Source organism: Penaeus japonicus, unplaced genomic scaffold (genome assembly GCF_977035675.1).
Source record: "Penaeus japonicus unplaced genomic scaffold, GWHDUDI00000001_assembly GWHDUDI00000009, whole genome shotgun sequence".
Lineage (NCBI taxonomy): Eukaryota > Metazoa > Arthropoda > Malacostraca > Decapoda > Penaeidae > Penaeus > Penaeus japonicus.
In genome coordinates this window covers 9,367,046-9,379,545 of record NW_028234411.1, presented here as the reverse complement: position 1 = coordinate 9,379,545, position 12,500 = coordinate 9,367,046, and the positions used below count along the sequence as shown (strand labels likewise).

Below are 12,500 nucleotides of genomic sequence, written 5' to 3'. Positions count from 1 at the left end.
TTCAAGATCTTTGAATGTTTTTGTTTGTACAGTTATTGGGAAATCTTATTTAGACAAAGGCATCATTAAATATCCAGAGAAGATAGAATAATAAAATTCATAAGGTAATTAGGCAGGATATTGTACCAGACTCTATAGTATGGCACTTTTTGAGATATCCGACATGCAGCACAATATATCTGGAGTGCAAATTTTTTGTGGTGGGAGCAAATATTAGCCAATTTATGTATAAATAATGCAAATGAATGTTGCTGCCTTTCTTCTGTTCATGTGGGTCAGTCCAGTGCAGATTATTATTATTATTATTTTTATTATTATTATTATTATTATTATTATCATTATATTAGTTATTATATCATTATATATTAGATATTAATATATCAGTTCTTATTGACAAATCACATGCAATTTAAAACCTGTATCACCAAGTTCATATATTGGGTGATAGCGTCCATGATTTGGAAGAAATATAAAGTCAGTGATGCACTTAGAGACCTAATTTCTAAACATCAGTTTTGATTTCCCACAGATAAATAAGGATAAGCATAGTGATGAGGAAGAAGCTCTTGTAATCCAAATCAAGCATTGTGTATTTTTAGGCAAAACTTTAAGGCAAGAAACAAAAAAAAAATCTTTATTATAAAGTACTATATTGACTATGGCGGTAGAATTGTGTCTGATCTACCTGTGGCTGTGCAAGCACAGTTTTGCTGCAGTTTGCTGTGGGTCATGATACCATAGCCCTCCCATCACAAATCACAGCAAGTATATTTGGTTAGAAAACATATTTGTTTGTGAAGTACACAAGGAAAATTTTATTGAATAAACCAAGTGTAGTACTTGATGTAAATTTGATAGAATATATTAGTGTCCAACATATTTTGATCTATGAAATGTACATTGCCTTTGAAATATCACAGTTACATTTTAGTAAGAAAATGTCATGTATGCATGTTATACAGTCGTGAATTATCATATGCAAACATATCTATTTGCACCTGGAAAATTGCTACACAAATGCTCCTTTGGAAGAATTGCCTATTTTTTATTTTTAGTGCCACTGCATTTGCTAAATAAATCTTTAAAAGTAGTTTCACATATTTTGTCAGATTATTTACACATCATTTAAAGAAACATATTCTAACCAAAGATAGATATACTATCCTTATATCCTCTTAGTTTGTATCATAATTCATTTAAAAATAATATTTATTTATAAATCTTCTTTACAGATATTACGAACTATGGGGAAAGAAAGTCCAGTAGAACGACAATTGCGTCAGGATATTGTCAAGTTAAAGCAACAGCTGCAGAATATCAGCATGGTAGATCAGTTTGCTTCATATGCAAAGGTGCAGCGCAAGATTAATGCTCTTAATCAGCAATATAAAGATAAAGGTAATGTGCTTAATTTGGAAGATTTCATTGATAATTAATGTCAGCTCTAATATATGAAATCTTAAAGTCTGTATCATGTTTATAGATATTTATTATAGATATCTATTTAATCTTAAAGGAATCAAGACTTTAGATCTATCTGAAGCATATTTGATCTTGAGAGAGCAACTGATTGTAATTTTCAAAGTATGCCAAGGACAACATTTTAAAAAACTGCTTTAACGTTCCCTTTGTTTTTTTAGCAATGGAAAGAACTGTCGGAGAACAACGTGTACGGATGGTTTTAGGCGGAACATTACGAACCATAGTGGGGTTTTTGTGCGTATGGCTTGTCTGGGAACATCGATCGGATCCAGTAGTTTCACTGCCTACAAATCTCGTGTGGCCCTTTGGTCCTATCTTAGCACTACCTTCCTGTGAAGTTGGTCAGGTGAGAATTATGTAAAGATGATTTTATCATTCTTTTCTAATATAATCCCTAATTTAAAAGTGTGTATCAAGTAAATGAGCTTATATTAGATATTCACTTATTTATAGAAATTAGTTGACGATATGATAAGGTGATGATAAATTTTCAAGATATAGTTTTATTTTTTACCTTTTATTTTTATATCTTTTCTGCTAATTTATTTTTTAGTTGTGCTTAAATACTGCAAACATATTATGAACTATTAATGGTAGTCTTATAGAAACTGCATATTTAGATTAAATGAATCATTGATATTAAAGGGTGTTTTGATATTAGCAGTAAAAATAGACACAGAGTTTTTTACCCCATTGAAGCTAGAGTACATTTATACATGCAGTGTCGAATGCTGGATGGCATCTGACCATACTGTGGCAATGAAGGCAATTCCTTGTTCTGCAAGCTATATAGGCATGAAGTTTCAAGGCTCTGATGATGAAAGTTCTCAAGTTACAGCCTTCTAAAATCATCCTGAAAAACAATAATTGGATAGTATATAATCAAAGGCATCATCCCCACACTTCTAATTTTTATCACATGCTGGCAACACTGATATTAATCCCAGCACAGTGGCATTTATGCTCCAGTTATCTCCTGTCACCATTTGGTTAATTAAGTTTCCTCTTAGAAAAATTCCTATTGTAAAAAAAAAATCATAATCATAATTATCATTATCATGATACTGATGTCATTAGCATGATATAGCTATAAAGATAATCATATTTTTACTAATATATTTGGAAAGAAGTGCTCTTTATGATTTGATTGGCACTTTTTTCAATTCCCAACCCAGAATTGCCACATCCTTGATTTGTAATGTGACCTGATTGGTTACAAACATATAAAAGACATGATTTTGAACAAATAAATTGCTCTTGACCTTTGCTTTGCTGTATATATATGTGTGAGTGTGTGTGTGTAATGATTTTAACCCAAATGTCTTTATTTAGTATTTCCATATTTATCAGATCTATAAATCCTTATTCAGTGTATCCTTCAACAGATAAGTGTCATGATCTGGCTTGCAGTTGTCCGAACGGTCTGCAACAAAGTCAACAGTGCACTAACGTCCCCCAGAACAACACCACAGCGAGCCACTCCAATCTTCCAACCTCCTCCTGTATCTCCAACAGCCGTGCCTGTAGCTCCTCCATTAGATTAATTTTTTTTTTTTTTCTCTCTCTTTCTTGCTAATTCTAATTGGTGGTATATACCAAATATATACTGTCTGTGTCATATGTATGATGGAAGCGTTTCAGATCTTAGGGTTACAAGATTATAAATATCTCAGCGTCACAAGGTCTGTTAGTTTTTTAGAGGTGACATTAGGCTTTTGGATTTTTTTTGTCCTTATTTGTTGTTAGTTAGTCATTTATTTTGATAGGTGATGTTCATTTATTTTGATAGGTGATGTTCAGTGTGCACTTTCTTCAAAAATTTGTGTGATGTACAATATACACCTTTTTATTTGTTTATTAAATATGGATCCTATTTACCAAACTTTATTGATTTCTTAGATTTAATTATCTTTGTGTGCATGTGCCAATGTGTGTGGGCGGGAATGTCCATGTATGTATAAGAGTCTGTCTTACCATAAAAAAAAAAAAAAGATGCGAGAAGAATAGATACACATAGATGTTATTCTTTCAAGAATTGCTCTCTTTTTTGTCCTTTACCTTCATGTGTTTTGGACATTATACTCATTATACTCTTTGGAGATTACAATAATATCACGCTATTATTTTTGTACTATCCAGAATGAAAACTTTTGTCTGACTTTATTAGCATCAGCATTTACATATTTCTTCTTCTTCTTCTTCTTTTATATACAAGGATGTCATTTAAGGCAGTTGTGACATTATTTTACTATAGTATTCTCTTTAGTTTAGAGAAATATAGAGTTTATATTATTTAAATACTGTACCAGTTTCTCTGGTCCTTGGCTAGGATGAAAGATGAGACTATATATAATTTTTTTGTCATTCAAATCCTGAACTGTCATTATTGTTATTCATTATCTTTCTTCAATTAGACTGTAAAGAAGAATATCCCAGATTGCTCTATTGTACATGGAAAATTTAAAGTATAATTTTGTACTAGATGTTTTCATGTTGATAATTTAACACTAATTAATAAAGCACTTAATTGGTTTCATTGCCATGAAGATGTTAATATCTTAATCAGTATCCATAATATTGTATTTATGAGCAAAATTTTGCATTTTTTTTTTCTGACTGCTTCCCAAATGCTTAGGCTTTTAGTATTTATAAACAATGAGAAATCTCTGAATGAGATTCATTGTTCCATTTATATAAAGAAAAAATTGGTTATACTCTTGCTTCATATTTTAATGACTAGCTAGTCAGTAATCTTTCAGTAGTCCTTCATATAAATTTATAAAATAATACTTCATATCTCATGTTTATGAATGTTCGTGTTGCAAATGAATGTACAGTGTAAATGTTTATGTTGCAAGTAATTGCTTATAAATATGTTGCTGTTCATGAAGTTTGCGACATGATTGGTTTGGGGAAGAGCAGAGCTGAGAAAGAAAATGTAAAGGTTAATATAAATCTAGTGATATTAGCAGTCACAGTACATTGAGCTAGGCATGATGACACATAAAGGAGCCAGAACAGTTCACTTTCTCAGTGCACCAATATTTTTCTCAGAGTACTGATAGATTGTTAAGGTAAAGAAAGCACACTCATCATTTTTCCATGGTTCCAGTTAAAAGATGGTATCAAAATATTGATAATTTGTACAGGCATAAAATGATACCCCAGATTTCTGAGGAAATGGTAAATGTTCCTTTTAATTTGAAAATATGTGGTAGTTACCTTATGGTAATGGTAACACTGAGAAGTTTAACACTGATTTTGACTGTTTAGTTTATCAGAGTATTCTTATGTCAAATACAGTATACCAAACCATAGTTTGTATTTGTTTCTAATGATATTTCACCTAATTGGTTAACCTATTAATGTCGGGTGACAAAATATCATGTCATGGTGGCAATGCCTGTTGCCAGGGACATAATGTTTTGTCATGGCATTTTGTATGGCCAGCACGCCAGGTGATAGGGCGCATAGTGACCGCCTGTGGCTAGCATGGGCAAATAGCCCAAGGCATTAGGCCTATGTGCTTGAAATACATTTGACCAATTGGAGCCAAATTGTCGTCATTATCAGGTTAACAAAATGGACGTTCTATTCTCATACCTGGTGGTTGTCTCCCCAAATGGAATGGAAAAGGAACTGGTAGAGTGAGAACTGGGATTTCCATATCAATTTATTTAAGTGGTGCATTTGTCCTACTTGGTTCCATTGTATAAGGCTTATATTAACCCTCTCTGGACGGGTGGTACACCACGGGTACCGCGCATTCAAGGCCCGTTCACTGGGTGCTATGATATGGCGTCGTTTATTTAATTGATTTAGGCCTATGCGTTCGAGAGCCCCTTCATTGTAACATAAAAGGCTGGAATGCCCCCGGCATGAGTGGGTTAACAATCCATAGAATAACCTTTTTGTGAAAAAAGGATATTTGCCAGTCATAAGAGCCTAATAATTATGTCATTACTAGAAAAAAATTGTAGAAATGTTAAATTTTAGCACCATATGCAATCCACCTCACTCATATCCAGTTTCATAAACCAGTGTGTGAACAAAAAATACTCCATTATTTTCCACATCAAATTTTACAAAGAATATAATTATAATTCACTTTAATATAAACATGATAGGAAAAACACACTGTCTTTCAATACCATTTGTCTTAACCAACTCATGACAGTATTTTTGCCTAATGCCGCTTCCACCGGCAAGTGTGTACAGTTACCTGTGAGATCTCTCTCGCTGAACTTCTCAAAGTATCTGATTCTGCAGGCTGATAAGAGGAGATTTTTTGACAAATTTAGAAAAATGTGTATATACAAATGCAACTACAATGTGTATATAGAAACATAACTATGAAGAACACATATATACAGGGAGAGACCATGATGTTCGCCATGACAGAAATATTCCAACGATGTGATACATCATCCAATGTGACTGGGTTAATCTTCTTCCTTTGGATGTTGTCTTGTTATGGAATATGTAAATGCTATCACTAGACTAGAAGCATTACATTTCATTAAGTTACATATATTATATTTATTGCTGATGCTTGATCATTTCTTTATATATTTCCACACATAAAGATACAGATATTAAGTCATGTATATTGTAGAAAAAAGAGACTACACCAAACCAGGAAGCTCCTTTTTCACTTGAAATAAGGAAAGGCGAAAGCCACAAAATTAGAACATGCAAAAATGACAGACTGAAATATGATTAGATATGCAGTTATACCTGATTTGCACCTTAAAGATGTAGCAATCATGAGGCAGTGCTTTTTTATTTTACTTGAACAAATCTTAATTTATATGATTATGGCCAATTCCCAAACTAAGTAAATTTCTAGTTAAAAGGGAAGTAAACAAGTTATTTATCTAACTGTTCAAAACTCAACTCTTAACCATTGCGAACAGGTGTCATGACATGCATGACGCAGGAGCTTTGGCCTGACAACGGGCATTATGACATGCATGATGTTTGTGGATTTTGGATCACTGTGCTGTTTTATTGTGTGCTATGAGTAAGGAGTGATCGATGATAATAATTACAGTCATAATTACAATAATTACCGTAATATTAAGCTAATTTAACATCCATATTTAGTCACCTACACCTTAGCCTGAAATTGACTCCATACCCAAAACCAGAATAAGCCTTCAGTGATAAATAAACTCCTTTACTGCACTTATGTTCTCTTTTCCAGTGCCTTTCTTTACTAACTTTGCCAAAACCCTTAAGCATTGTTGCAGCCAAAATTTAGGTAACATTATATCAAACTGTCATCTCCTACCTTTGACATCATTTTTCTATAATAGATAAGCAAGTTTAAAATTCATGTAAATTGTATCAAAAGAACATTGCTTACCTATATAGGGGATTTGTATATCACTGATCCTGCAACTAATTTTATATTTCTAGCATTTTTCTTAACCCATTGGTCGCGGTATTAAAAAAAGGTCTGTGCAGTAGGATGGCTATTTTACATGTTTGGCACGATGCCATCCGTGTCTATGACCAACTCTGCCTTTGCAGTAAATCATGCCATTTGCTGCTAATGGGTTAAAGGATATTGTTCACAAAAAATATAGGATACTAAGAATATTTTAAGTATTTGTGAGTACTGCGTATTACATAAGACATTATTTGAGAAACTTTATATATATCAAGTATTACCTATAAGAAAATACTTTGTGTGCATATGTAAATATATATATATGTGTATGTGTGTGTGTGTGTGTGTGTGTGTGTGTGTGTGTGTGTGTGTGTGTGTGTGTGTGTGTGTGTGTGTGTGTGTGTGTGTGTGTGTGTGTGTGTGTGTGTGTGTGTGTGTGTGTGTGTGTGTGTGTGTGTGTGTGTGTGTGTGTTTGTTTGTTTATCTGTGAGTAAATTGAGTAAATAAAAAAGGTTGAACACAAAATCTAAAATTTTGCACATCCTGCTGCCTTTATATGAATTGTGAGAAAACTAGTCCAAGTCAAGGAAAATAATGGCATGAAATCAATGAATATGGCTGTGTAAACAGGGGAAACTCAGATACTGAAGAGAAAATTTTGTTAATCAGAATGGACATAAAGATAGACCATTACATTTAGTGTTAGTTCGTGGCATTCTTATTTATCCCAGTGCTGTAGAAAGGGACCTTGTAAATCTCCTATCATGGTAGTCATAGAATGTATTTATTTGAAATATTTTGATATTTCAAGCACAGAGGAATAAGTGAGACGGACAATAAATCAGTTAAAAATATTCTGCATATAATTATTATTTTTTTCTTTACAATTACTTTGATTAATCAATATCATGAGAATCAGAATCATTAAGCAATCCTGGAGTATGCAAAAGTTTATTCTGTTTATAACTATGTACTTTGTTTTATCTGATATTTATTGTAGTCAGTTTCTTTGTTAACCCATTGTGTACAGGTGTCAGGAGGAGCTTTTGCTTGATGACAGGTGTCATGACGTACATGACATTCAGAGATTTTGGATCACTGTTATTTTAATGTATTATGAGTAATGAGTGAGTGATGATAACAAATGCAGTCATAATTACTATAACTGCTGTAATATTAAGCAAAATGGGTTTCACATACCATCCAAAACCTAGACGGCACCACTTTCTTCTAGCACAAGCAGGAGAAAGCACCCATCCACAGTCTCTAGCAAGCACTATCTTTATAGAATGGTGGCACACAGCAAGTTGTCCACCTCTTGCTCTAAAGTACTGCCGATGAAGGCTGTGCAGGCCGAACAAGAAGAAGGTGACTCAAACCATGCCCAGTGTCTACAATGTGCCTGTGCCAGTAGGGATGCCTTTTACTGTGGCACTCAGTAATCTGTGGCACAGATTTCCTTCCTCTTCCCTATTCTTCATGTAACCTTCATTGTGGATGATTATATGTTTCATATTCATTCATGGCAGTACATAAATACAAAAAAATAAAGTTGCTTTTTGACCTCCCATAAAACAGCAATATTTATATCATGCTGAGTATAAAAAAAATAATGAGCTAATGTAGACCCTATACTACAATTTTAGTCAACTGCAGCATTGATCTCTAAATACAGTAAAATAAACAAAAAATAAAACACAAAAATGCCTCTAGCTCTACAATGAATGACAAAAAGAGGGTGGGAAAAGTCAAGGCATGTTTCGTGAAGCTGCCTCGCTCTGAAATAAAACCCATCCTGGAGACTGGGCAAGCAAATATATCCCCCGTCCACAATGGGTTAACAGTTTTTTGCGATTAAATTGTGTTGAATCATATTTTATCTAAATATAATAGATTCCCATTCAAATATGGTAATGTCTTTGAGTTGTTATACCTGGTCCTACTTTAACAATGTGTTGTATTTTACTCTCGCAGTTGTGGTTGGATTATTTTAGTACTGCATTTACAAGCTATCTATCCCTTCAGTTGTGTAACCAAGGCAACATACCAAATGCTAATCATTATTACAATGTTATTATACAATATATACACTGTTATGTTATACCATTAGTCTATAAGATAGAAAATACATACATCTGAAGACACCCACACAAGGTTGTACATCCTAAGATGTGGCTTGTCCCAGAATAATTAATATTAAAATTAGGAGTAATAAATATCAGATTATTTTTTATTTAATTTCTTGCATTTAATTATGGTCTTGAATTTACAATATATAATTCATTACATTAATTACATGGAAATTTTTATAAAATATATAAGAGTATTAAAGTTAACACAAAGGTATAAAAAAGCATTAAAGTTAATATAAAGGTATTGCACACTCACTTTGGCTTGCAACTTGTATTAATGATATAAATCGTAGATATTTGTTTTAGTTTCTAATGCACTTAGTATTTTGTTTATGAAGGAAAATATTTGGTCATTGGTACAAACATTTAAAATTACAAAATCATTATCTTATAATATTTATATTCTAAAATTATTGTATAATATCTTTTGTGCTAAAAAAAAACTTTTCTATACACTACAAATAACCCCTGGTAAAATATGTGCTAAATATGAAAAATACATAAACAGTGACATGCGTACAGAGACAAAATGAAACATCACCACAGTAAGAAAGAGAGAATAAGAAACAATAAGATAAAACCAAAATGGATCAAATCCATTTTTGCTTAATCTTTAATCCTCTAATGGGGAGTTTAGTCTCATACTATCATAATCTACTATTCTTTTATGCTGAGGCTGTAATTCATTTCTTATGTTAATGATACCTAGCATACAAAAGATTATTAATAGATACATTATAATAAAAGAATCAGACTAGATAATTTTTTTTATATGTAATATCCTCTAATGAGTTACAATACAATCCCAGTCACCTTCAGCCTGCATGACTATAAATATATGGACCTTCATTGGGAGATATTGTAATAATTCTCACATTATCAAATATTTTTTTAAAAATACTAAACATCAAAATCTTACATTTTAACTTAAGTACCTTACAAACTTGGTGGATACATGTTTATCAGAGGGGCATGGCCTTGTTTTTGCCATAAATATCAAACAACCACTTCTCATAAGCTGAGGAAAATGTAACAGAGCCCTTTGAAATCTCATCCATTTTAGAAACACTGTACAGTTCCATCAGAGCCTTCACATCTCCTAAAGCATTGTGAGCATCATATGATTTCTTAAGTACCATTTGCACCACTGTACTTTGCTTATAGTTTGGGAGTTTGGGGAATTTTACTTTAAACTGAGCAAGTGTATCTACAAAACCTAATATGTGTTGCTTAAAAGCTTCAACAAGATTTTCCTCTCTAATTGCATGAAAAAATCTCCTGTAATCAAAGGTGGCATTATGGGCATACAAAATAACTGGTGATCTTAATTGTATCCACTCCAAGAATTTGTGCAGTGCTTCTGAACGAGTAACAGCATACACAGGCTGGCCTCTGTATTCCAAAGTATGTCGTCTAAAAGTTAGACCTGTAACAGCTGAAGCTCTTGGGTCTATCCTCTGGGTAGGTATTACATAAATACTAAATTCTTCATTGTTGTCTATTGCACCAATCTGTACAATACCACAGTCAATCCTAAGAGATGTGGTTTCCAAATCAAAGAAGACTTTAGTATGGCTCTGCAAATCATTTATATCCATTTGTTCAAGCTTTGGCTTTGATTTTCTGGGTTCTTTTTTATCTGAGCATTTTGTATTTTTTTCAGTATTGCAGGTTGCACCAGCTACTTCATTTCTTTCATTTTTGTTTGCCTTTTTTCCATTATCTGGAATGTGTAAACTTGCTTTCTTCTGCATTGGTTCAAAATCACTCCTTTCAATCATATCCCTTTTCCACTTCTGTGAAGGTTTCAAGTTTTCTACTTGTTCACTCTTCTGAACTGCATCATCATTTATGCCATCATCTTCCTTCTTCCTCTTTCTGTTATTTGATGGTTGAAGTGGATGGTTTTCCTGGAGTAAATTTACATTATCATCTGGTGTTAATTTATCAGCAATATCAGCTTCTCTACTCACATTCTGAAAAGACTTAACAAGTTCACTTGAGTTGGAAGCCAAAGTAAAGAATATTTCTTTCAAGTCCATGATCAGCTGTCTTTTTGTGAACTTCATTTTGTCTTTCTGATTGACTTTTTTTTGTAGATCAAAACACCAAGTTCTCTTACACATGGTGTGATCATTGAAGGTATGTGGTGCAATAGCCATTAAAAATCCCTCAAGTTCTTTTACATTTGCTCTGTGGTGATCAAGAGCTAGACTAATGCTTTTTTCCAAATACTGAACTCTCTTCAAGCTCAGTTCTTTATGCTTCTTCTGAAGACATTGTAAAGTTGTCTTGAGACATTTTTTGACTGAAGGAAGGTCAGTCCAGTCACTGACACCAAGGCTTGATGATTTGAACAATATGTTGTCATCATTCATTTTGCCTTCCATTTTAATGTAAATACATTCATCTACAGTAGAAGCGAGCAAAATTACTTTCAGCAAAGCATATATTCCATTCTACTTCTAATTAATATTATAATAAAAACTTGCTCTTCCTGTTGAACTGTCCACTTCTGCAAAAAAAAAAAAAAAATGTGGAAAGATCAATCTAAATATATTCACCAATAACACACTTTGCATGCATAGCAGTGTCAGTTTTAATTGATTTTCTAAGAGGTAAAAGGTAAAAAAACAAAAATTGGTAAACCAATCTATCAGCGCAACTTAATACTGTGTATTCTAGGATCCCAGGTTATAGACGCAGCATTAAAATGAAAGTCTGGTTATTGTTTTGTCAATTTCAAGACCCCCCAGCCAGTACTCTTTGATATACAGGCTGGTAACCACTGCAATGTACACTGTATTTGTTGTATTAAGGCATCCACTGTGGTTTTGATTTTTAGACTTTGAATTATATCTTAATTATCATTACTGTAATTAATGTTATAATAATGCTAATGCTAATGCTATGCTAATATTAGTAACAATAATAATAATAGTAATAGATTTTTTTTCTCTCCAAAAAATCAAGAAATTGGTTAAACAGGTAGGGCTGCTAAGTTTCCTTGGTGACTATAATTTGGCAACCATCTGTGTAAAATCATATTTACATTAAAGAAGAAAAAGAAACATAGTGAGCAGAGCATATTTACAGCATCAATGAGGCATTGATAAAATGCCTGGTATGAAGAATTACATCTTTCTACCTTCCAGCAATTCATTATGTAAGTTTTGATTATGCTATTAATAATAAATCATATCAAAAGTTTGATACTTTCAACAAATAGTAGGTTTTATCAGTACTGTTCCTAGGTAATTCAAATAATGTTAAAATTTCATATAGGTTTCCATCATGGGACAATTTTTTTTTACCATAACCTAAACATATCACACAGAAAAGAAGAAACTGCACATAAAACAATTTCTCTACTAGAAAAAATAAGATATAGTATATATTCAATCAAATTTTCTAGCCTATGTGAAGTAAAAAATAATGAAAATCAGTAATAAGCTACATTCTGACAGTTAGGATAATAATCTGAACAGTAG

General features: G+C 32.5%; 2 protein-coding genes across 3 annotated transcripts in view; one reads left to right on the top strand and one right to left on the bottom strand.

Moving 5' to 3' along the window:
• The window catches only part of LOC122264634 (guided entry of tail-anchored proteins factor 1), a 5,615-nt gene extending 816 nt beyond the window's left edge, over positions 1 to 4,799 (top strand). For both annotated transcript variants that reach the window (XM_043033646.2, XM_086539690.1), the window contains exons 2-4: positions 1,233 to 1,398; positions 1,641 to 1,828; positions 2,868 to 4,799. In XM_043033646.2, coding sequence (XP_042889580.1) covers positions 1,233 to 1,398; positions 1,641 to 1,828; positions 2,868 to 3,026 — 513 coding nt within the window. In that variant the 3' untranslated portion in view covers positions 3,027 to 4,799. The remainder of the gene's footprint in view (positions 1 to 1,232; positions 1,399 to 1,640; positions 1,829 to 2,867) is intronic.
• Positions 4,800 to 9,103: 4,304 nt separating this feature from the next.
• Positions 9,104 to 12,500, bottom strand: part of LOC122264646 (uncharacterized) — a 4,219-nt gene continuing 822 nt past the window's right edge. The window contains exon 3 of the mRNA XM_043033654.2: positions 9,104 to 11,524. Within this exon, the coding sequence (XP_042889588.2) occupies positions 9,972 to 11,399 (1,428 nt within the window). The 5' untranslated portion in view covers positions 11,400 to 11,524 and the 3' untranslated portion in view covers positions 9,104 to 9,971. The remainder of the gene's footprint in view (positions 11,525 to 12,500) is intronic.